General features: G+C 44.8%; 1 protein-coding gene across 50 annotated transcripts in view; it reads left to right on the top strand.

The window, feature by feature from the left end:
* Positions 1 to 22928, top strand: part of STAU1 (staufen double-stranded RNA binding protein 1) — a 98475-nt gene extending 75547 nt beyond the window's left edge. For 19 of the 50 annotated variants that reach the window (XM_085004193.1, XM_085004205.1, XM_085004207.1 and 16 more), the window contains 9 exons: positions 5889 to 5987; positions 12247 to 12459; positions 13367 to 13510; positions 16321 to 16467; positions 17973 to 18048; positions 18234 to 18553; positions 19418 to 19540; positions 20827 to 20912; positions 21463 to 22928. In XM_085004193.1, the coding sequence (XP_084860319.1) occupies positions 5889 to 5987; positions 12247 to 12459; positions 13367 to 13510; positions 16321 to 16467; positions 17973 to 18048; positions 18234 to 18553; positions 19418 to 19540; positions 20827 to 20912; positions 21463 to 21478 (1224 nt within the window). In that variant the 3' untranslated portion in view covers positions 21479 to 22928. Of the gene's footprint in view, positions 1 to 5888; positions 5988 to 12228; positions 12460 to 13366; positions 13511 to 16320; positions 16468 to 17972; positions 18049 to 18233; positions 18554 to 19417; positions 19541 to 20826; positions 20913 to 21462 lie in introns of all 50 variants that reach the window. The other 31 variants (XM_085004187.1, XM_085004190.1, XM_085004197.1 and 28 more) reach the window with 3 other exon arrangements.
* Positions 22929 to 25395: the final 2467 nt, after the last annotated feature.

Genomic DNA, 25395 nt, shown 5'->3' with positions numbered 1-25395 from the left:
CAGGCTCTGCCTACAGAAGTTTGAGTTCGTTGTCTGGAGAGGGAATTCTGGCATCTGTCCTTGTAAAGCGCCTAAGTGATTCTAATGCTGCTGTGGTTGAGAGTTTAAAATTTAGCAATAGACCATTATTTTCTATCGGACTTATGTGGAACCTCAATATGCAAAATAGAAAAGTAACATTTCATTAGTAAACTGTTTAAGTTTGAATTTATAATATTTTAATAAAGGCATTGAGTAAGAATGATACATGTGAATTTTCAGAGAACAAAATTGTGTATTGTTTTTGCCCATTTGAAAAAACCCATATGGCTGGGAAAGATCCAATCCCAATTTAGAATAGTAGTTAACCCTTCCATGACAAGGAGAATGAGAAGGGCTTCACTCATTGTTTTCCTTGTAAAAGGAGAAAAAATGATGTCAGTAGTGCTTAAGTACAGGCATTTGTTAAATCCAGCACAGTTACCTGTTACATTATTGTCTGTACTTTTCTGTATGTTAGAAATAGGTCATAACTAAAAATAAGTGTTAAAACTAATTGAGCTGGTATAATGAACAAAGAATATTGAATGGGGGCACATGCATGGCAATCAAAATATCTTACCAGGCTCAGCACCTATTTTATTTACAAATTTGTTTCTGGTTACACCTAGGGAGAACATTCTTTTTTGCTTTTGCTTTTTGGGGCTCCACCTGCGGCATATGGAAGTTCCCTGGCTAGGGATTGTATTGGAGCTTCAGCTGCTGGCCACAGTCAAGCCACACCTGCGACCTACACCACAGCTCATGGAAACGCCAGATCTTTAACCCATTGAGCAAGGCCAGGGATCGAACCTGCATCTTCATGGATACTAGGCAGGTACGTTACCACTGAGCCACAGTGGGAACTCTGGGAGAACTTTCTTATTATCACAGTTACTTACCATGAGGGTAAGCCATTTAAAAAAAAAAATAGCTCATTTATTGAAAAAAAAAAAATCTCTGAATATTCTTCAAATAAACAGCTGTCAAAAAACTCGATTGTGGAGTTCCTGCTGTATGCAGTGGGATCAGTGGCATCTCCATAGCACCAGGATGCAAGTTTAATCCTTGCCCCAGCACAGTGGGTTACAGGATGTGGCGTTACTGCAGCTGCAGCATAGATCACAACTGTACTTGAATCTGATCCCTGGCCTGGGAACTCCATATGATGCCAGGTGGCCCGCCCCCCACAAAAAAGAAAAAAGAAAACTTCATTGTGCACAAAAATGAGTTAACTTGTTAGCACAAGTTAATGTGTTGATGGTCTCTTATGTTTTAATATTTGGTATGAGACATAATTTCATATTTCTCTTCAAAAAATTAAGATACATTAAGTATCATAAAGGTTGACATTGTAATCTTTTTTTTTTTTTTTTTTTTTTTTTTTCTCTTTTTGTCTTTTTAAGGCCACACCTGTGACATATGGAAGTTCCCAGGCTGGGGGTCAAATTGAAGCTGCAGCTGCCGGCCTACACCACAGCCACAGCAATGCCAGATCCAAGCCGTGTCTGTGACCTGCACCACAACTCACAGCAACGCCTGATTTTTTTTTTTTTTTTTTTCCTGTCTTTTCTAGGGCCACTCCCGCAGTATAGGTAGGTTCCCAGGCTAGGGGTCCAATCGGAGCTGTTGCTGCCGGTCTATGCCAGAGACACAGCAACTCGGGATCCGAGCCATGTCTGCAACCTACACCACAGCTTACAGCAATGCCGGATCCTTAACCCACTGAGCGAGGCCAGGGATCAAACCCACAACCTCATGGTTCCTAGTCAGATTCGTTAACCACTGCGCCACGACGGGAACTCCCAGCAATGCCTGATCTTTAATCCACTGAGCAGGGCCAGGGATCAAACCCACGTCCTCATGGATACTAGTTGGAATTTCAGAACACAAAATTGTATATTACATATTCATTACCGCTTGGCCACAACAGAAACTTTAATCATTTTTTAAATGTACAGTCTTGTGGCACTGAGTATATTCTCAGCGTTGTGCAGCTGTCATCACCATCCATTTTCGAAATGTTTTCATCATCCTAGGTAGAAACTGTACGCAGTAAACAGTCTCTCCCCTGTGCCTCCCCCACCCCCCCGAGAATTTCCTATTCTAGATACCTCATATAAGTGGATATTTGTCTTTTGTTCCTGGCTTATTTCATTTATCATAATGTTTTCAAGTTTCATGCATGTTGTTAAACGTTTCAGAATTCCATTCCTTTAAGGCTGAATAATACTCCATTGTATCAGTATCACATTTTGTCTATCAGTTCCTTTGTTGATGGAAACTTGGGTGGTTAGCATCTTTTGGCTGTTGTGGATAATGCTGCGCTGAACGTTGACGTCAGAGTATCTGTTTGAGTCCCTACCTTAATTCTTCTGATTATATATGTAGCTGTAAAATTGCTGAGGCATATTGTAATTCTTCACTTTAACTTTTTGAGGAACTACCAAACTGTTCTCCACTGAGGTTATACCATTTTATATTCTCACCAGCAATGTACAAAGGTTCCAATTTCTCCATATCTTTGACAACACTTAATATTTTCTGTGGTTATCCTAATGGGTGTAAAGTGGTACCTCATTGTGGTATTGATTTGCATTTCCCTGTGATGAGTGATGTGTAACATTTGTGTACCTTCTTTGCAGAAGTGTCTATTCAAGTCCTTTCTCCATTTTCAAATTGCCTTGTTTGTTGCTGATTTGTGAGAGTTCTTTATATATACTGAAGGTTAATTCTTTATCACAGATATGATTTGTGAATTTTTTCTCCCATTCTGTAGATTGTCTTTACTCTCTTGATAGTGTCCTTAAATGTACTGAAGTTTTAAATTTTGATGGAGTCCAGTTTCTCTTTTTTTTTCTTTCTTTTTTTTTTTTTTTTTTTTTTTTGTCTTTTTGCCATTTCTTGGGCCGCTCTCACAGCATATGGAGGTTCCCAGGCTAGGGGTCGAGTCAGAGCTGTAGCTGCCAGCCTGCGCCAGAGCCACAGCAACGTGGGATCCAAGCCGTGTCTTCGACCTACACCACAGCTCATGGCAGTGCCGGATCGTTAACCCAGTGAGCAAGGGCAGGGATCGAACCTGCAACCTCATGGTTCCTAGTCGGGTTCATTAACCACTGCGCCATGACAGGAACTCCTGCACATACTTTTTAGTTTTTATTTTTTTGTCTTTTAAGGGCCGCACCCAAGGCATACGTAAGTTCCCAGGCTAGGGGTCTAATCGGAGCTACAGGTGCTGGCGTATATCAGAGCCACAGCAACGCCAGATCCAAGCTGTGTCTGTGACCTACACCACAGCTCACAGCAATGCCAGATCCTTAACCCACTGAGTGGGACCAGGGATCGAATATGCGTCTTCATGGATAGTAGTCAGGTTCGTTACAACTGAGCCACAACAGGGAGTTCCCGTCATGGCTCAGTGGTTAATGAACCTGACTAGCATCCATGAGGACACAGGTTTGATCCCTGGCGTCACTCAGTGAGTTAAGGATCTGGCGTTGCTGTGAGCTGTGGTGTAGGTCGCAGATGCCACTCATATCTTGCGTTGCTGTGGCTGTGGTGTAGGCCGGTGGCTACAGTTCCAATTTGGCCCCTAGCCTGGGAACCTCCATATGTCGCTGCCGGTGCGGCCTTTAAAAAAAAAAGAAAGGAACTGAGCCACAACAGGAGCTCTGCACATGCTTTTTAAGATACAGTATTTTGGGGAGTTCCCTTGTGGCTCAGTGGGTTAAGGATCAGTATTGTCCCTGCTGTAGTATAGTTTAATCCCTGGCCCAGCAACTTCTGCATGCTGTGGACACAGCCAAAACATCCCCCACAAAAAACAGTATTTTGTTTGTTTAAACCTATTTAAGAAAGAAATTGCAAATCAAACCTATGTGGAATCCTAGCCTTCTAAGACATCTTGGTTAAAAATTTCTGGCTTTAGGAGTTCTTGCTGTGGCTCAGTGGGTTAAGAACCTGACTAGTATCCATGAGGGTGTGGATTAGATCCCTAGCCTTACTCAGTGGGTTAAGGATCTGGCGTTGCTGTGGCTGTCATATAGACCAGCACCTGCAGCTCTGATTAGACCTCTAGCCTGGGAACTTCCATACGCCTTGGGTGCATCCCTAAAAAAAAAAGAAAAAACATTTCTGGCTTTAAGAACTCACTCATAAAAAGGCAGGTCCTCTTTCTCCTTAGAGTTTAAATAACAAGCATAATAGTGTGTTTGGCTCAAAAAATGACCAGAAACTCACTCCAGCAAGTGGAGTGAAATCAGATTGGAAAGGAAACATCATCATGGAAGTAGAAAAGGAAGTAGGGTATCTAGTATAAATTTACTTGTACAGGATTATATTATTGATTATAGTTTTCTTTAACTTGGGGTTTTCTTGCTCACTTTTTTTTTTTTTTTTTTTTTTTGTCTTTTTGCCTTTTCTAGGGGTGCTCCCAAGGCATGTGGAGGTTCCCAGGCTAGGGGTCTAATTGGAGCTGTAGCTGCTGGCCTACACCAGAGCCACAGCAACGCAGGATCCGAGCTTTGTCTGCAACCTATGCCACAGCTCACTGCAACGCCAGATCCTTAACTCACTAAGCCAGGCCAGGGATCGAACCTGCAACCTTATGGTTCCTAGTCGGATTTGTTAACTACGACGGGAACTCCTTTGCTTGTTTGCTTGCTTTTTTAATGCACTTGTGGCATGTGGAAATTCCCAGGCTAGGGGTCGAATCAGAGCAGCAGCCTCTGTGCAGATAATAGTTGGGTTCATTACTGCTGAGGCACAAAAGGAACTCCAGGTTTTATTTTTTTTAGTTATAGTTTAAAATATCACTCGTATATTAGCTGTAGGATCTACCTGATAAACCTAAGGAATGCACAACAGATCAAATCCTAGATAGTGTCGCACTTTACCTGTTCAGTGATTCTCGCCATAGATTCCTGTCAGATAATTCTGATCTTTGACAAAAGAATCCCAGTAATAAGAAGGACACAGCTGTTGCTCTTCCTGAGCTTATCTCGTTTCTCATCAGTGCCACACAGTGTAGAATAGAATCCATGTGATTGGCCTGCAGAGAGATCTCTGCCCCTCTTTAATCCCAGCCAGGGGAGGGATGTACGTGAGCCTTGTCACAAGGCAGGAGTCTCAGCTTTTGTGTGAGGAACTTGATTAGTTTGCACCTTGCATTTTTGCCCAGCAGCAGTTAAGTATGAGACACATGGCATTTTTGTAATTGTTCCACTGCGTCTTTTTAAAAAGTGGTTTCCAGGGACCTTTTATCTGAATGAGAAACCCACACACCTAGGTGGAGAGACTTGTTCTTGCTGTGTCCCACTTAAACCCTCCATACGTAGAATTTTTCCAGACCTTGGGGGAGGCTTCTGGAGTCCCTTTCCTTGCGTCACTATTAGTCTGGTTCATTCCCAAAGGCCTGTTCTGTGTGGATTATTGTTGGGGAATTTATGAGGTACAAACTGACCAAAGTTGGATAGGACCCCCGTTTTTTTGGTCTTTTAGGGCCATATCCACAGCATATGGAAGTTCCCAGTTCCTAGTCGGGTGGGTAAACCACTGAACCACAACAGCAACTCCTAGGATCCTTTTTTTTTGGCTGTTCAGAGCTTAATCTTCAGTTTATTTTAAAAGCTCCCTTCATACTTTCATATGATCTAGACTTTGTACGTCCTCCCTTCCCCTAATGAGTCATCACCTAGGTTTCCAGGATTCTTTTTTAACTTTTTAGTTTGACTAACACATGGTGGCCCTGTTCACTCGATTAGTGTTCAATCCATAAAGCGTAGATTCAGTGCTTTTAAGGTTTAGCATCACATCTGGGATGCTGACAACTTTACTAAGAGTTAACTGCTAAACGATTATTACTCTTTTAGGTGAATGGAAGAGAATCAGAAGAAGAAAATCTCAATAAATCTGAAATAAGTCAAGTGTTTGAGATTGCGCTTAAACGGAACTTGCCTGTGAATTTTGAGGTAAGCTTATTTTACATGTTGGCGTTCATCATTGGAATTGTATCTTTCCTAAATAACATTGAAATGATAATCAAATATATGTGAACCTTCAAATTTAAGATTGAAACTTTATATTTAGCAAAGCAATATTTATTTCTAGTGCAGCCATGGATCTCTAGACAATCCATGCATGGCCTCAGTAGCTCCATGAGGCTTCTAAAACTTTCTGCAGGGGAGTTCCCATCATGGCTCAGTGGTAACAAACCTGATTGGTATCCATGAGAAAGCTGGTTGAATCCCTGGCCTCACTCAGTGGGTTAAGGATCCAGCATTGCCGTGAGCTGTGGTGTAGGTCGCAGACATGGCTCGGATCTGGAGTTGCTGTGGCTGTGGTGTTGGCCGGCAGCTGTAGCTCCAATTAGATCCCTAGCCTGGGAACTTCTGTATGTCGTAGGAGCAGCCCTAAAAAGACAAAAAACAAAAACATTCGGCATGGGATCGTGTTTATATTCACAAGTGTATTCTTCTGGAGGGAGAGTCCCGTGCCTTCATAAGACTCTCAAAAGCATCTGATACTCACAAAATATTGAGAATCACTTTAGGGAGTTCCTATCGTGGCACAGCAGAAACGAATCCGACTGGGAGACATGAGGTTGTAGGTTTGATCCCTGGCCTCGATCAGTGGGTTAAGGATCTGGCACTGCTGTGAGCTGTGGTGTAGGTCACAGACACGGCTCGAATCTAATGTTGCTGTGGCTATGGCGTAGGCCAGCAGTGTATCTCCAGTTGGACCCCTGGCCTGGGAACCTCTATATACCACGAGTGCAGCCCTAAAAAGCAAAAAAAAAAAAAAAAAAAAAAAAAAAAAAGAATCACTTTAAATGGTCCCTAAAAATCTTGCTGGAATTAGGAGTTCCCGTCGTGGCACAGTGGTTAACGAATCCGACTAGGAACCATAAGGTTGCGGGTTCGGTCCCTGCCTTTGCTCAGTGGGTTAACGATCCGGCGTTGCCGTGAGCTGTGGTGTAGGTTGCGGATGCGGCTCAGATCCCGTGTTGCTGTGGCTCTGGTGTAGGCCGGCGGCTACAGCTCCAATTGAACCCCTAGCCTGGAAACCTCCATATGCCGTGGGAGCAGCCCAAAGAAATAGCAAAAAGACAAAAAAAAAATCTTGCTGGAATTATTAGTAAAGAGGAGTTTTTTTAAAGTTTCCCTAGATTTTTGCATATTCTTTGCAAATTCTTTTGACTTCTGTGCTTGGTTATGGAAGGATGTGTTTTAATGGATTTCTTTATCAATTATTTTTCTTTCGACGTTACGAAGAGTATCTGTTTAGTTTTCAGAGAACTTTTTTTTTTTTTGCTTTTAGGGCTGCACCCACTGCATATGGAGTTTCCCAGGCTAGGGGTCGAATCAGAGCTACAGCTGCCGGCCTCCGCCACAGCCACAGCCACGCCAGATCCAAGCCATGTCTGCAACACACACCAAAGCTCATGGCAATGCCAGATCCTTAACCCACTGATTGAGGCCAAGGATCGAACCCGAAACCTCATGATTCCTAGCTGGATCATTTCCTCTGTGCCATGATAGTCTTCAGAAAACTTTAAACTCACATATTTGTCACTTTAGGTGAATGTAATTCGAGGTAGAACATCTGCTTAAAACAGTTTTAAGTGGCTTATAAACTTCTTTTGGCATACATATATATATTTTTTTTTTTATAAGAACAGCCTACCTGATATTTATTATCCTGTGAAATAATTTTGTAGCATTTTTGCAGTTTCAAGTAGTCCCTAAATTTCATCTGACTTTCATGAAATATATACCTTCTCCTATTATGTGCTAGTGCTTTAAACTGGCTCCTGAGTACAGTGCTTATTAATCCATCAGCTGCATGATGTTTTTGTTTTTTTGCTTTTTAGAGCCAAACTTGGGGCATATGGAAGTTCCCAGGCTAGGGGTAGAATTGGAGCTGCAGCTGCTGGCCACAGCCACAGCAGCTCCAGATTTGAGCCTTATCTGTGACCTCAGCTGATGGGCAATGCCAGATCCTTTAACCCACTGAGCGAGGCCAGGGATTGAACCCACGTCCTCATGAATACTAGTCGGATTTGTTACCACTGAGCCACGATGGGAACTCTGCCTGATGATGATTTTGACCTAAAACCTGGCAGTGCTTACTTTTCTATCATGGGGCACAGGTCAGGGTGTTGAATTGCCCTTGGATCACAGAGTTAACTGCATCTCCCCCACTTATCTCAACCCTGCCCTGGCAGGTAAGACCAGTTTATATTGTCCCCCTTCAAGAGTGCAGAGTACCAGATGGATTTAGGGTTGGCATCTTACCTGGCCCTACATCCCTTCCAGCTTTTCACCCTCTGTTGGTGAGTGAGAAGAAGGGAGTTGGAGGAGATGAGACAGGAGAATACAGAATGACAGAGCTAGTTGTTCGGTGGGAACTAGGTGGGAGCTTCACCCCAAGAAGTTACAGGGTCTCTCTAGGAAGCTGTTGCAGGAAGGGGAAGGAGTACTTTTTTCCTCCTGCTGAGATTAGTGTGGCACAAGTTTTTTTGGAGGGGGGAGGCTGCACTCAAGGTTTGCAGAAGTTCCCGGGCCAGAGATTGAACCTTGCATCAGAGCAGCAGCCTGAAGCACTGCAATGATAACACCAGGTCCTTAACCCACTAGGCCACCAGGGAACTCCAAGAATGGTTTTTTTTTTTTTTTTAAGATTTGAGGAAGGGGGTACAAAGACAGTGACAGTGGGATCTGCCTGGCTTCTTAGATCATCTAAGGGTTACGAGGTGACACTGGGGCTAGGGCCCTAGATCCTTGTGGAGCTTGTCACCTGCTCACACTAATTGCTGTTCTGCATGAGAGTCACAGAACTTTATGGAACCCTAATAAGGGATTACCGTTTTATATTTTTGCTCTATGGGGTTTGCGGACCAGATTGCTTCTCTCCCACCTCTACTTATATTTGGGTTTTAGATTTGGCTTCAAACTTGTGTAGGAATGTGTCACATATTGCAGGGTATTGTCAAGTAATCACAAAAGAAATCGTGGGATTGCCCTCTGAGGGTGGTGAATATCTCTTAAACTAATAATTTAAAACATGACAGATTGTGTATAGGCAATAGCATTGAATTTTTTAATATGAGTACTTGTGTGTGTGTATACATATATGGTTTTTTGGGTTTTGTTTTTTGTTTTTTTTGTTTTTGTTTTTTAGGGCCACACCCACAGCTTATGGAAGTTCCCAGGCTAGGGGGTCTAGTCGGAGCTACAGTTGCCAGCCTACACCACAGCTCATGGCAATGCCAGATCTTTAACCCACTGAGCAAGGCCAGGGATCACACCCGAAACCTCATGGTTCCTAGTCGTATTCGTTTCCCCTCCGCCCCGACAGGAACCTCCATCATGAGTACTTGTAGTAAATAGCCCTCATATATCAAAGCTTCCATTATTAGATTGAGCAAGAGTTTTTATTTTTTTTCCCCCTCAGTTCTGTCTCTGGCACCTAGAAGATTCCCTGACATTGGATGCTTGGGAAATATGTATTGAGTAAATGAATAGAATTTTTTTGTTTGTTTTTTGACAGTAATATATGTCTCCTAGGCTGCTGGGTTTGGGTGTGTAATAGAAGACAGGAGCCATTCTTAGAGTTTTTCAGAAAAAATTTATACAGCTTTATTTTTGATAAAGTATGTGATTTTAGTTTTTTTTTTTTTTTCCCCCCACTGTACAGCAAGGGGGTCAGGTTATCCTTACATGTATACATTGCAATTACAGTTTTTTCCCCACCCTTTCTTCTGTTGCAACATGAGTATCTAGACATAGTTCTCAATGCTATTCAGCAGGATCTCCTTGTAAATCTATTCTAAGTTGTGTCTGATAAGCCCAAGCTCCCGATCCCTCCCACTCCCTCCCCCTCCCATCAGGCAACCACAAGTCTCTTCTCCAAGTCCATGATTTTCTTTTCTGAGGAGATGTTCATTTGTGCTGGATATTAGATTCCAGTTATAAGTGATATCATATGGTATTTGTCTTTGTCTTTCTGGCTCATTTCACTCAGTATGAGATTCTCTAGTTCCATCCATAGTTAGAATTTTTGAAAAATTTTGTGGCTGCATATAGTAGTTCCCACACCAGGGATTGAGACTGAGCCACAGCTGTGACCCAACCAGCAGCTGTGGCTACACTGGATCCTTTAACCCACTGCACCAGAGTGGGGATCCAACCAATACCTCTGTGCCAACTTGAGCCACTGCAGTCATCCCATTGCACCACAGAGGGAACTCCTAGTTAGAAAACATGCTGCCCGTTGACAGTCACTGGGAGGCAGTTGTAACTTGATCACACTAAAGACGTTCTAGGTCAAATTGCAGGTGTAGATTGGCGGGATGATTATGTGAGCAGACAATGAAAATGGTTGCTGAGGGGCCAGGATGGACTTTGAATGTGAAGTGAGCCATCAGCGTAGCTGTTCTTAATTTTCAAGTCAGATTTGAGGAGGCTGAAGCGCTGTTGAGGGAGGGAACCTTTGGGATCTAGGCTGTCGGGGCAGGAGGGTGCTGAGAAGGCTCTGAGGTCAGTCTGCAGGTGCCTGTGCAAGTGGGGCCCTTCCCAGCAGACCCCTGCCTTGGCAGGGCAGCGAGGCCACTCTTGGAGTTGCTTCCCCTTCTCACCTTGGGAGCACAGCACAGCCATTTCTTGGGCTCACACAGTTTTCCTACCTATCTTTGCAACTTTTTATTTTGAAATATTTCAAACATTTCATTTTCAAACATTCAGTGGAAAAGTTGCAAAGGCAAGACAGTGAGTGAATGTATCCTTCACATAGATTTGCCACTAGTTAACATTTTATCACATTTGCTTTCTCTTTCTCTGTAAATGTACATATATATATATATTTTTTTTTCTTTTTCTTTTGTCTTTTTTAGGGCCGCACCTGCAGCATATAGAGGTTCCCAGGCTTGGGGTCCAATCAGAGCTACAACCGCCACCGCCGCAGCAATTCCATATCCAAGCCAAGTTTGCGACCTACACTACAGCTCACGTCAGTGCTGAATCCTTAACCCACTGAGCAAGACCAGGGATCCAACCTGCATCCTCATGGATACTTGTCAGATTCGTTTTCACTGAGCCATGACGGGAACTCTGCCCTTTGACTTCTAATATTTTCATATGTGTCTCTTAAGAACATGGACATTATTTTAAATAATTGTGGTCTGATTGTCAATGCAGGAAATTTAGCACTGCTCTACTGCTGTTACTAATGTATATCCTGTAGTCACATACTGCCAGTTGTCCCCATGATGCGCTTTAGAGAAAGGGCATTTTCTTGTTCTGTACACTGTTGCAGCTTTATACCAAGTCTTGAAATCTGGCTGTGTGTGTCTGCTAATGTGGTTGTTCTTTTCCAGGGTGTCTGGGCTAATGTATGTTGGGTTTGATTTATATTTTCCTGATGTGTGATTATGTAATCATTTTTCTATGTAGTTAGGTTGCTGTTCATACTCCATTTTAGTGCTTTTCCCCATCTTTGTTGACGTATTTTTCTGTTTTTGTATGTGTAACACTGAGTGGTTCCAAGAGTTAAAACTATGCAGAGCGATACTCAGAAGTGTCATCTTGTCCCCTCTCTACCCCCGTCCCTCCCCCTGCTCTAGGAGACTGCTTGGCTTGGTTTCTGCTTTCGCCTTCCTGAGTTTGTTTTTTTGTAAAAAAGTAAGCATATAGACATACACGTGTACGTTTATATATGTATGTCTTTTTTTCTACACAGAAGTTAGGGTGCCATATATGCTCTTTTGCAGTTTGCTTTTTTTACTTACCATGTACTGGAAATCACTTTAAGTGCTTGGAGATGTTCTCATTCCTTTTGCAGCTGCAGAGCAGCCAGTACTTAATAAGCTCCATCTTGGCTGGAGGCTCAGAGCAAATAGTAAACTCAAACTCTTTGTAGCACATTTATCTCTGGGCCTTCCTTTCTACCCTGGTAGGAGAGCAGACTATAAACTCAGGACAGTTTGTGGGTGGGTAGGAGCGTTTTTCTGTTCCACGTCTGACTGTTTGGGACTCATCAGCTTTGAGAACATTAACAGTTTGGAGAGCGGGACAATGGGAAGAAAAAGCATTCAGGGTTATCTATTTAGTGGGTCTTTTCCTTAGTGCCCCCTTTCCTATGTTTCGTGTGAGGTAGTGAGCTAACCAGTGTACCTTGCAGCTGGTAATGAGTGTCTATCATGCTTTCACTCAGTCTTTCCCTCTAAAACAGGTCGCCCGGGAGAGTGGCCCACCCCACATGAAGAGCTTTGTGACCAGGGTGTCAGTTGGGGAGTTTGTAGGGGAAGGTGAAGGGAAGAGCAAGAAGATTTCAAAGAAAAACGCTGCTATAGCTGTTCTTGAGGAGCTGAAGAAGTTACCACCTCTGCCTACAGTGGAGCGAGTGAAGCCCAGAATCAAAAAGAAAACAAAGTCTATAGTCAGGGTAAGAACTTGTCCGAACACAGGGCGTTTTCATTGCCTGAAGATATTTGGGGCCTTAAAAGGCTGGCACGAGAGGTCAGGAGCTGGCACTCACACACCAGACCTATGGGAGCCTTTTCAGGGGCCACCTTGTGCCACGCTTATGGAAGCCCCAGGTTCGCAACCACAGGGACGCTGTGTTGGGTTCAGTGCAGACCCTGCAGGCAGACACGCGCATCTGGATGTGAGCGCGGCGAGGGGGGCATGTCCTGTCGGTAGCCGCAGTGCCCATCTGTGGGGTGAATAGTTACGCTGTGCTGCTTCCGTCTCATTGCCCGCTGCACGGTTCTGCACAGGCAGGAGGTTCCTGGGCAGAGACATGTCCGGGAGGGGGTGAGAGTTTCCCTGTATACCTTCTTACTCTTTTGGATTTTTGAGTCATGCGAATGGACCTGTGGAAAATTACACTATCCCCCGCCCTCCTTAGGAAGGGACAGGGTCCTTTTGGGGACATCCATGAATGCCAGAAACTGTTCTGTTGTGATTGTCAATATGTAGTTTCATGTTGTATCAAAATCCAAATTTTTCTTACAAGTTAGCATTCTATACATATGAAAGTTGGTGTATTCTTTTGTAATTTCCTTTTTCCACTTAGTGTATCCTGGAATCAGTCCTTACTGGTGAGTGGGTAAGGATTTATTGGCATTGAAGGTGGCCACCAGGAAGTAACTGGAATTCTTGGGTTTTTTCCTTGAACATATTCAAATGCTTGAATATATTTTTTTAAATGGTTTCTGGATTTTTTTCTTTTTTTGCTGCATCTGCAGTATCAGCATACAAGTATCAGCTGTCATGTCCCGCTCTCTGAATTGGCAAGGTCCTTTCTGTGACTAACGTGGCCCATGGTTTCTACATTAATTGTTCCTCAGTTACAGAGCACCCAGGAGTATGGCCAGGGGATGAACCCCATTAGCAGACTGGCCCAGATCCAGCAGGCGAAAAAGGAGAAGGAGCCGGAGTACCTGCTCCTCACCGAGCGAGGCCTCCCGCGCCGCCGGGAGTTTGTGATGCAGGTGGGTCTGCGGGGTTGTGGGCGGCCCTTCTGACTGCCCCCCATCTCAGGGCCTGAGGAGGCCCAGGGCCTTTCCCAGGAGGCCAGGTCTTATGGGCCATTCCCTGCCCCCAGAGGTTACTGTTATGAAGACCATGTTGCTTGCAGTAATTTGACACCTTAAGGCGTGTGCCTGTCTCCACACATGTGCTGCTGCACCAGCAGGTGGGAGCTTGGACCCTCCTCGGCCGCTTAGAAGAGTAGTGGGGAGACATTTTTTGTTGTTATTTCTTGAAAGCTTATATTGTTCTTTTCACTAGTTTGATAAAATATAAAGCATCTATTATAATTTGAATTTAGTAGTCTTCTCTGGTGAAAAATGGAATACTTAACTCTTTGTAGCAGTTTACCACTTAGAAAGCACCATCAGGTAGCCGGCTGTATTTCACCTCCCCAGTTAGAGGGCAAGAAAGGAATGATCCTTTCACTGTACAAGAGGGGGTGCAGCTTGCTGAGAGGCTGGGTGATTTGCCCAGGATTAAATGGCTGGTAGATGCCAATGGGGGATTCAACCCCAGGCCCCTCTTGACAGGCCAGGGAAGGTTTCCTTGACTCTCTTTTGTATCCCAGGGCTTTTGGTTTGGGGCTGCAGTCAAGACTGGCTTGGAAGATTATAAGCAGGGATGGGTACTGGAATGTGTTTACAACCAGCTCTTAGGAGAGGCAGTGTGCTGGGAGGAGGATGTGTGTGGAGATGTGTGCACATGTATGCACACATCCTATACCTGCTCGTTCCTGATAGGAAGGAAGTGGAACACACAGTTTACCAATAGGACGTAATACTCTTTGTTGTAAACATCACACACCTGAAGCTTGAGTGTGCCATCTGGCATTGCCATGAGCTGTGGTGTAAGCTGCAGACACAGCTCGGATCCTGCATTGCTATAAAAGGGGATGCCTATGAGTGCTTTATTCCTGTCCAGTTCAGCAGGGAGGTTTGCTCATGTCATTGTCAAACAAGCATGGCACTAGTGGGAGTCTCAGCTGAGAATTCTGTTTGTGTTAGCTTGAGTGAAGTAAAACAACAAAGATATGTCAGGACTTCACTTATTTTAAATGATATAAATGAATGGCTTCTTTGCGGAATCAAATAATTTTCTGAGACTGGAAGTTTCAGTTTTTTATTTTTATTTTATTTGTTTATTGCTTTTTAGGGCCACACCTGCAGCACATGGAGGTTCCCAGGCTAGGATCTGCATTGGAGCTGTTGCTGCCAGTCTACACCACAGCCACAGGAATGCAGGATCCAAGCTGTGTCTGCAGCTTACACCACAGCTCATGGCAATGCCAGATCCTTAACCCACTGAGGGAGGCCATGGATCAAACCTGCAACTTCGTAGTTTACTAGTCATAGTCAGATTCATTTCTGCTGTGCCACAATGGGAACGCCTTTTTTTTTTTTTTTTTTTTTTTTTTTTTTGCTTTTTAGGGCCACACCCATGGCATATGGAAGTTCCCAGGCTAGGGGTCTAGTTGGAGCTGTAGATCCTGGCCTACATCACAGCCATAGCTACACAGGATCCTTAACCCACTGAGTGAGGCCAGGGATCAAACCCAAATTCTCCTAGGTACTAATCAGGTTTGTAAACCGCTGAGCCACAACAGCAACTCCTCCCCTCCCCTTTTTTTAAGTTTCAGTTTTTTAGGCTTTTTTGGGGGGGTGGGGGTTCACATCCACAGCTTGTGGAAGTTCCCAGGCCAGGGATTGAACCCTTGCCATAGCAGTGATGCAAGCTATTACAATGCCAACACTGGATCCTTAACTCACTGCCGCAAGAGAGATCTTTAATCTGCATTATTAATTTTTTCACCATCACCTAAGATTAAGAGTAGACAATCAGCAGAACAGCTTAGGAGTTCCTGCTGTTGACTCAGTGGGTTAATGATCTGGCTTGTCTTTGTGGAGGCACTGGTTCGATCCCCAGCCTGGCACAGTGGGTTAAGGATCCAGCATTGCTGCAGATGTGGTGTCAGTCACACCTCCACCTTGGATTCGATCCCTAGCCCAGGAAATTCCTTGTGCTGTGGGTGTGGCTGAAAAAGAAAAAAGAAAAAAGGCTTGGGGAAAAAAACAGAACAGCTTAATCCTTGATACGTAGTATTTGCAGGTTTCTGTGGTGTAAGTATTTCCACCGTGGCCGTTTTTCCTCTGGTCACAGAGTTGGAGAGAGACGTGTAACTGCATGTTGCCACCAGGCACATACAGGGGTGAAGAACCTCCAAAGCGTGATGCATCATCGTAAAACGGAGTCCAGTTAGGAAGCGATGAGCTTCAAGTACTTATCACCTCTGTTAAAATGATGTATTTAACTACAAGCTTATATCATTGACTGTTTAAGAATAGCTACCTTTGGTGTTCCCTCTACGGTGCATTGGGTTAAGAATCTGACCAGGTCTCTTAGGATGCTGCAGAGGTGGGAGGTTGATCCCCGGCACAGTGGATTAAAGGATCTGTTGCCTAAGCTGCCTGCCACATAAGTCACAACTGCAGCTGGGATTCAGTCCCTAGCCTAGAAACTTACCCCATTTTCTGCAGGCGAAATTAAAAAAAAAAAAAAAAAAAAAAAAAAAAGTACCTTTAACAGCTAGCGCTCCAATTTCCTGAATATTTCATAATAGAATCTTGCAGTCGGGTGCAAGCCAGCTCTAGGGCACCAGTGTTAAGCCATCCAACTTCTGACCATTTTGGGTTCTTCTGCCAGCCTGTCAGTTCTCCACTGATCTTTATTCTCAAGGGTTAGGCACCGATCTGAGTCCCACTTCTTTTTGCAGGTGAAGGTGGGAAACCACACTGCAGAAGGATCCGGCACCAATAAGAAGGTGGCGAAACGCAATGCAGCCGAGAACATGCTGGAGATCCTTGGTTTCAAAGTCCCACAGGCTCAGCCCACCAAACCAGCCCTCAAATCCGAGGAGAAGGTGATTGCTTGGGGCACTCTGTCCTTGCCCTAATTGCTAATTGCAAGGTGACTTACCACATCCAAGGGGACTCTGGCTCCTCTAGGGCTAAGTTTCCTCCTCCTGGCCTAAAGCTGCCCTGTGCCCAGAAGGGGAGTTGCATGTCCATGGCTCCAGGCAGGGCTCTGGGTTAAGTGCTTACTGTTTCAGTATCTTTGTGGTCTGGGATGCTTTGCTGGAGGGCAGCTTGCTCCTCCCCATTTGTGGGATGATGTGTAATTGGACTTGAATTTAATGAGAGTGTGATTCTATTATCATTTGTGCTCTTAGGGTGAGGCATAGAAAAAAGACTCATCAACTGTAGGCGTTCATTTGTTGTGGATCAGGCTTTGGATTTTCTGGGACACTGAGCCAGTGTGATCCAGTTTATAGATTTGGGAATTTCTTTTCTTGTACAAATTGAGTGTTAAATTATCCTGTATTGAAAAACTGCACTTACGCCAAGATTGGTAAACAGTCCCTCAGTGAAACCCTTGGCTGACCTTGTTTCCAGGATAAACTTGAAAATACTGGGCCTGATTCATTCATGTCTGCCAGTCCTATCAGTAGAGAGATACAGCATCATCTGTAGCCACATAGCCAGTAACTGGGATCCCAGACACTCATCAGAGAACCTGTAGTGGTCCTGGACTTGGCTTTTGGGTTTTTCATTCCAAAATAGGCAAGTTTAGTTTGCCTTTTCAGAAAGGATACCTTGTGTTTGGCAAAACTTTTATCTAGTAACATTTATTATTATTTATCTAGTAACATTTATTATTATTTATCTAGTAACATTTCCCCCCACGTGTGCTGTATTTGGATATGTCACCTTATCTTTTAGTTGGACATGTGCTCCAGGAGGTAGTCTTTGTTTAGCTTCAACCTAAAAGTTTTTTTCTTGGTCAGCTCTCTCGGTCTAACATGTTCCGGCTGCTGGTTAAATGTCCCCCTGTCTTCTCGTGAGCACAGAGCAGAGGTCCCCTTTGTTAGAGGCTGTTCCTGGACAGCTGATGGGACTGAGGGCATGTGCTGGGAGAAGGCAGGAGGCTTTGCCAGGGGGACGTCCGGCAGCACCAGCAGAGCGGTACCTTGGCTCTGGGGGAGGGCACTTCTGCCATTTGCCCTTGTGTTTTAAAAGTTTAAAAAACGGAGTTCCCATCGTGGTATAGCTGAAACGAATCTGACTAGAACCCTGAGGAAGCAGGTTCAATCCCTGGCCTCGCTCAGTGGGTTAAGGATCTGGCGTTGTCATGAGCTGTGGTGTAGGCTGGCAGCTGTAGCTCTGATTCAACCCCTAGCCTGGAAACTTCCATACTCCGTGGGTGCGGCCCTAAAAAGCAAAAAAAAAAAAAAAAAAAAAAAAAAAAGGTTTAAAAACCAGCATTACTGCTGGTTGGAATTTGTGTCATTTTGGACAGCAGGAGCTAATCACTAATTTTTCAACAGTTTGATTTTTTGTCATTGCCTTTCTTCTTCTTCTTTTAAAGACACCCATAAAGAAACCAGGGGATGGAAGAAAAGTAACCTTTTTTGAACCTGGCTCTGGGGATGAAAACGGGACTAGTAAGTGTGATGTTAACCTGTCTTGACCTGAGTGTGATCCTGGGCTTCACGTGGTTCCCAGTAAACGAGCATCCGTCTTGGGCCTGCATGAGCCCTGTGCCGAGAGGGCCGGTGTGGGATTGTACATCTTTCCAGACAGCACATGTGGACTTGTGTTGATTTGTCGTGTGTCCCTCCCTCTCCAGGCAATAAAGAGGACGAGTTTAGGATGCCTTATCTTAGTCATCAGCAGCTGCCTGCTGGAATTCTTCCCATGGTGCCTGAGGTTGCCCAGGCCGTAGGGGTCAGTCAAGGACATCACACCAAAGACTTCACAAGGGTGGCTCCAAATCCTGCCAAGGCCACGGTAACTGCCATGATAGCCCGTGAATTGTTGTATGGGGGCACCTCGCCTACAGCCGAGACCATTTTAAAGAATAACATCTCTTCAGGCCACGTACCCCATGGACCCCTCACGAGACCGTCCGAGCAGCTGGACTATCTCTCCAGAGTCCAGGGATTCCAGGTAACTGTGAGGCCTGAGTTGTGTCCTGTACCTCAGTGCAGTCATCTCTGCTTCCTCGCAGATCTGAGTACCTCGTTTGTGGTTTTGTTGTTGTTGTTAGGGCCGCACCCACGGCATTTGGAAGTTCCTAGGCTAGGAGTCAAATTGGATCTACATCTGTCGGCCTACACCACAGTGACAGCAAGGTGGGATCCAAGCCGCATCTGTGACCCACACCACAGCTCACGGCAATGCAGGATCCTTAACCCACTGAGCAAGGCCAGGGATCGAATCCACAACCTCGTGGATGTTAGTCGGGTTTCTTTCCTCTGAGTCACGATGGGAACTCCACCGCCTTTTTTTTTTTTTTTTTTTAAATCAAAATCTTTGTCCAGGGGGATGGTTGGGGACGGTTGGTCAAGGGTGGTCCTGAGGTCAGGGAGGGGGGTGGTGCTGCTGTGGAAGGTAGTGGAAGCCTGGATGGTAAGAGAATCCTCAACCTTTGGTAGTAACATTTTAACAATCCAGACCAACCATATTAACAAAGCCTCTAATTCGGTGGTAGTTACACATTTAGACTTCAGTGAGCACAGACTCCTTGTGCTGGCCCTTTCTGCCTGGTAGGAAGGACATGGCTTCTTCCAGAGGAAGGTTTTTAAGTAGAATCTAGGTTCCTAGAAGATTCTGCAAACTGGGGCCCTGGTAACCTGCCTTCAGCCCAGGTGCCTCTTGGCCCCTCCGACAGTCTCTAGTGCCTGTTGAGCCGGAGTTGGTGTAGCCAGGTCACTCCAGGGAGAGAGGAGTCTTGTCTGCTGGGCCCAGAGCCGAGGCCCTGTCCCGTTCCCCGCTTCCCTAGCCTTGCCTTGGTTTTCTTTTCCCCTTTAGGTTGAATACAAAGACTTCCCCAAAAACAACAAGAACGAATTTGTATCTCTTATCAACTGCTCCTCTCAGCCGCCCCTGATCAGCCATGGTATTGGAAAGGATGTGGAGTCCTGCCACGACATGGTACGTTTCCCGCACGGTGCGCTGGCTCAGGCAAGGCCCTCTTCTAGACTCTGACAGTGGCTGGTCTCACAGATTCCTTACGTCGGAAGCCTTTTTTCTTCGGTTACTGCCTTAACTTCTCACTCTTTATCAGAACTCTCCTCCCTTCCCTTGCTGACCTGGCAGGGAGACTTGGATCCTGGACCCTCTCCAGATGCTGTATTCAGTTCATTTCTTATTGAAACAAGGAGTAGCAGGGCCAAGTGTTGGCACCTTAAAAAGCCCCTTGTTTTGGTGTTCTGTTCAGATGAAATTATTGTTGTAAGAAATATTACAAACCAAGGAAAGGAACTGATTAATTTACACAGACTGGCATATTCACCTGGTGGAGTATAATGCATCCATCACATTAATGTCACTGAAAGTAATGCATTCTAACAAGGAACCATGGTAGGCTTTTTTATTTTTTTAAATTTATTCTTTGACCACGTCCATGGCATGTAGAAATGCCTGGGCCAGGGATAGAACCCCATCACGGCAGTGACCCAAGTCACTGCACTGACAGTGCCAGATCCTTAACCTGCTGAGCTGCAAGGGAACTCTATGATAGACTGTAATTTAATTTTTGTCTTTTGTCTTTTTAGGGCCGCACCCACAGCTATGGAGGTTCCCAGGCTAGGGGTCTAATTGGAGCTACAGCTGCTGGCCTGCAGCATGGCCAGATCTGAGCCATGTCTGTGACCTACACCACAGCTCCCAGCAACTCTGGATCCTTAACCCACTGAGCAAGGCCAGGGATTGAATCCAAAACCTCATGGTTCCTAGTCGGACTCGTTTCTGCTGTGCCATGACAGGAATTCCACAACCTCTGTTATTTTATAGCAGGATATGAACTTTGTACAGGCTGGTGACCACAAGATTAAAAATACTAGAAGGCAGTACGTATACAACTAAGAGGTTGTGGTTCAGTGAGATAACCATGCGCAACTTTTTCTTTTTGGCCACACCCGTGGCGTGTTGAAGTTCCCAGGCCAGGGGCTGAACCTGAGCCACAGCTGTTCTCTGCACAGTTCTCTCCACTGCGCAGAGAGAACACCAGATCCTTAACCCGCTGCACCAGTGGCTCCTGGATAATTTTTTTTTTTTTTTTACATTTTTGGTTAAGAAGTTAAACATGAGAAAGTGTTATTTAGTGAGAACACCAGTTTTGTGGGGCAGTAGGAGAATCCTTCGCCTCCTCATTCAGCATCTTTTGACCGTGGTCCTGAACAGTGCCGTGTTTTAACTTTTCTCTCCATTCCTGCTAGGCTGCACTGAACATTTTAAAGTTGCTGTCTGAGTTGGACCAACAAAATACAGAGATGCCAAGAACAGGAAATGGACCAATGTCTGTGTGAGTCAGCCGATTATATGAAAAGCAGCTCTGTTCCTCCTTTGCATTAAATTCAAATCGTGTGCTCACTGGTGAAACACTCATCTCAGTCACTCTGTCATTCCTCTGAAAGCCTTCCTTAAGCAGAGAGCTCTTTTTCTCCAATTTTGAGTAACATTCGCATGGCTCAGATTTATTTTAAAAAGGTGTACCCAGTGCTAAATCTTGCCCTCATGCAGTCCTCATCTATATCATTCTCTCCACCCAGAGATAACATTTTTATTGTTTCTTGTGTTCCCTTCCCATGTTTCTTTGTGCAAATATATTTCTTTCCTTATCTTCTCCCCCCCCCCGAGATAATGTCCGATAGACATATTATGTAAACACGCACACACTCACTCTCTTCTTTGCTATTTCCACTTGTAGTGTATTGGGGAAAACTTTAATCCAGTTATCATAAACTGGGGCCTGGGCTATTAGACTTGTGTCTGCTAATTTTATTTTTAATATGGCTTACTTTTCTTAAATTTCAAAACTTGGGTCATTTCTATTTTTTTCCTTTTCCTTAAAGGTGTGGGAGGTGCTGAACCTTATGGCCACATGAACCGTTGAAAAATCCCAACATATATACTGAAAATATTGAAACTGCTTTGAAAATTTGGAATTTCTGATACCTCCAGTGGGCCGAGAGACATGATGGTTAAAGGACTGGAGACAGCAGTGGTGACCAAGGCGGCAACAGGAGTAGCTGCTGCTGGGGGCGGGGCGGGGCGGGCCTGCCAGGCAGCCCTGGCGCCACTGGGAAACCAGCAGGTCCGTACCCCAGGCACCTCAGTGCTTGGTTTTAGTAGTTTTTTTTGGTTTTGGGGTTCTTTTTTTTCCTTGCTGTGTGAAAGAAGCAGAAAGCACGACTCCTCAACTGGCTCACTCAAACACTTTGGGACAAATCCTGGACACCCACACTGGAGCGAGGCCTTAGTCTGAAAGCACCAGAGAAAATCAGATGCTTCCTCCTCAGCGCAAGTTGACCTTCTTGGCGTGCTCTGGCCCACCACCTCCCGCGGTACCCACACCGTTGCCACTGCTCTCTTCCAAAAGAGATATGTATTCTTAGTTTCATTACTTTCTTTTGATTGAAATGACACTATATAAATTTTCATTTGAGAGTTTCTCAATTGTATCTAGTTACATAGCACAGTTTAGAAACTTGTCTGAGACTGACTTTATCAGTAACATAACCGGCAAAGATCATATCCATGTGTATGTGGTTATACGTTTTTACTTCATTGGACCTGCCCAGGACCATTTCAGTGATGCAAATTGTGTGGCCTCTGGTTTAGCTGAAACAGTCCTGGACTTCTCAGAACCCTTGGTGAAGTCTCCCACAGTTGTATAAATTGAACAGTTTAGGAATTTTAAACTTTAAACGATCATCTGGTTCCTTTTCTATTTTATTTTTGTTTATGCAGCAGGACAAACAAATGAACTCTGATCTTTGTTTCAAAGACTATTAAAAATTGTGTGTATGTACATGACTCTTGAGGACACAGAGCTTTCACTACACTACAGGATATGATCTCATGTAGCACATATACAACTGCAGATTGATCTTCCTTGAGTGCTTTACACTGTTGATTACATCTCCATGTAGGGCTGAAAAGAATGACCCATGTTTATCTCTAACTGTGTTGCTTTGGATGTTGTGTTGCTGTGCACAGACACGTGTGCAGCGAGGTCCTGCATATGGTCCAGATGAAGAGCACGGTAGCCTTGCGAGTTAAGTACTGCTTCCATTTTTTCTCCCCATGGAATGTAAGTAAAACTTAAGTGTTTGTCACCAATAAATGGTAATACTAAATTTTTTTTGTTAATTTATTCTCCAATGCCACTACTGCCAGGTTGGTCCCTCCCAACCTGTCCCCTTTTGTTATTTTTAAGAAAAAACTTTGTAATGCTTGTGATTCCATTTGGGCAAAACTCTGAAGCTCTGAAATAACTTTATATCAAACCATTGATCAATAAACAGCTACTAATGAATTTCAGTCCTGTTGAGCAGTAACTAACGCAGTAAGGGAAGATGTGAGTGAGGGCACGGAAGCATGGTGTGGGGGGCACCGCTGCCAGGGAGAGACGTGTGGGCACCAAGGTGAAGGGAGGCGCCTCTCCTGTGCACCTGACATTGTCACCTGAAGAAATGACCAATAGGAGGAGAGGGGCTTCCCGGTCACTTCCTCAGACGCCTTCGCTGTCAGAGTAAAGGTGCAGTATTTCCTTCTGGCCAGGCTGTGGAGTGAGCTAGTGGCTGTGTTTTAATTTTAGAAGATGCTCATTAAGGTGGTCCATTTTATAAAACCAGCCTACAAACTGGACTGCGAGAATAACTGGAAGTGATCAGAAGGTTATGGAAAATGCTGAAGCGGTAGAAGGGGACACAACTTGGCAGGGGCGAAAGCAGTGAAAGGAAATTAGAGATGTTCCCTTTCCAGTCCTGGATTCAGCATTTCTCCAAGGAGCCCTGATGCTCTTTAGTGACAGATCACGTTTAGAAACCAAGATCTGAGAGCCACCGCCTCTGGGGTGTTGTTAGGAAATGCATCTGTGTATGTCTCTTGACTTGTTTCTCTATGTAAAGCCATGCCTTTGAACTGATACCTCTGGCACTCAGGTTCTTCACAGCCTTCGCTCTGTGTCTTTAGCACCTTCTCCAATATGGAGGTCATAGCCCATCCCCCAGCCGTGCCAGCCACTTCCTCCACTTTAACACCTGCCCCTCCTGCCCCAATCCAGTCTCCCCTCCTTGCCTCAGAGTGTGTCCAGCCAGTGACGCTCCACACTGGAGGGAAGATGGGAAGGGCAGGACAGTACAGTCTTAGAAGTAATCACAGCTTCTAGCTGGCGGTTTCTTGTTGGCCCTCAACTGACAGCACTCCAGAAAGGGAGAATTTAGTGTCTGTGATATTAAGAAGGATCTCCAGGTTTCTTTGACAAAGGTTTTTGGAAGGTGATCCATCTCTGGTTGCTTTGCAGAAATGTCCGGATGGGCTTGTCCTTGCATGCTCCTTCCCTGTAAACTCAAACCAGCCTTGCCTCTGGGAAGGCCGTGTTGCTGCCATCGCCTGCTGAGGACTCACTCAACCTGCAGTAGCTCTGTCTCTGGGGGTTTTGAGAGAACTGAGAATTGAGTGATTGCACTAAGTTTTATCCCCACATGATCTCTAAGAGTTGCAAGAACTTTGACTCAGAACTGAACTAGATACTTCAGCCCATGGGACAATAGAGGCTTGTCCTGGTTCTAGACGACAGGCAGAAAAAGGCAGTGAGACACCTGATGAGGCAGGTGTGAGATATTGCACGTCAGCCACAATCAGAATGAAACAGACTGGTGGGCCTCTGGATGTGTGGATCCTTGGTCCTCAGAGATGAAGCCGCTTGCTCCTGGGTTCTTAGAGTAGACAGACTTGGGACTTGATTGTCCCAACAGCTGCACTGACATTAGGTCATGATTTTGTAAAAGTTCCTCTTATCACAGGGAGATTTTAATGAGTAAAGATGATTTCCCCATAGCTGGATTTTGTTTTGGTTTATTGTTTTTAAAGGATTTCTTGAGCCAGAAGAATGTGGACTGTAGCTCTTGGGAAAGTGTCATTTCTGAGTCTAGGTTTCCTTCCACAGCCCACTGAGCTAATGTGTGTGTGGCTTTGCAGCAGCGTTGGCCCGGATCCCAAGGTCTGTTCGAGATTGAAGGGAGTCTGGGATTGGTGTGAGCATTGGGAAGAGAAGCCTGGCCCTTGCCAAAAATCAGTAAACTGCCCCTGCTGCTGCTCTGGAGGCTCATGTGAGCTCAGGGCAACATGACCACCAGGAAACTTAAGCTAGGAAACCTCCATCACTAGCATCTCTGATTTAAGTGCCTAATGTCTGTGTGCCCTTAGAAAACAAGTTAATGGATTTGTCAAGCACCTAAGCATTGCTGGATTGGCAGGGAGGATTTAGCCAATTTTCTTAAAATAGGCTTAAGAGGCAAAGCTAACAAAGACAGGAGGAGGAGCAGACTGTTAGAGGCGTGCCGGCAGTGCAGAATGCAAAAGGGAAAACTCGCCCGGACCCTAATGATAGTTTATCTTCCTGTCTGATTGGCTACTGCGTACTTGCAATGGTGTGTTTAATGTATATATAGAATAACATACAAAACTAAATTTTTTTTCCCTGTCTTTTAGGCCTGCACCTGGGAGTTCCCAGGCTAGGGGTTGAATCAGAATCCCAGCCTAAACCACAGCAGTGCCAGATCCAAGCCACGTCTGTGACCTACACCACAGATCATAGCAATGCCAGATCCTTAATGCACTGAACGGGGCCAGGGATCGAACCTGCATCTTTATGGATACTAGTCAAGTTTTTACCACTGAGCCATAACAGGAACCCCCAAAACTCCCAATTTTTAAAGCTGTATTATAGTTGGGTTTTTTAGTAATTTAAATGCATCCCAATTTTTATTAGCAAAAAT

This window comes from Sus scrofa, chromosome 17, assembly GCF_054392235.1.
Source record: "Sus scrofa isolate SSC_HxYL_T2T_F1_AM1 chromosome 17, Sscrofa_HxYL_maternal_Yorkshire_Landrace_v2.0, whole genome shotgun sequence".
In the NCBI taxonomy this organism is placed as follows: Eukaryota; Metazoa; Chordata; class Mammalia; order Artiodactyla; family Suidae; genus Sus; species Sus scrofa.
The sequence above is the reverse complement of the archived record's forward strand: the minus strand, read 5'-3'. Positions and strand labels throughout refer to the sequence as shown.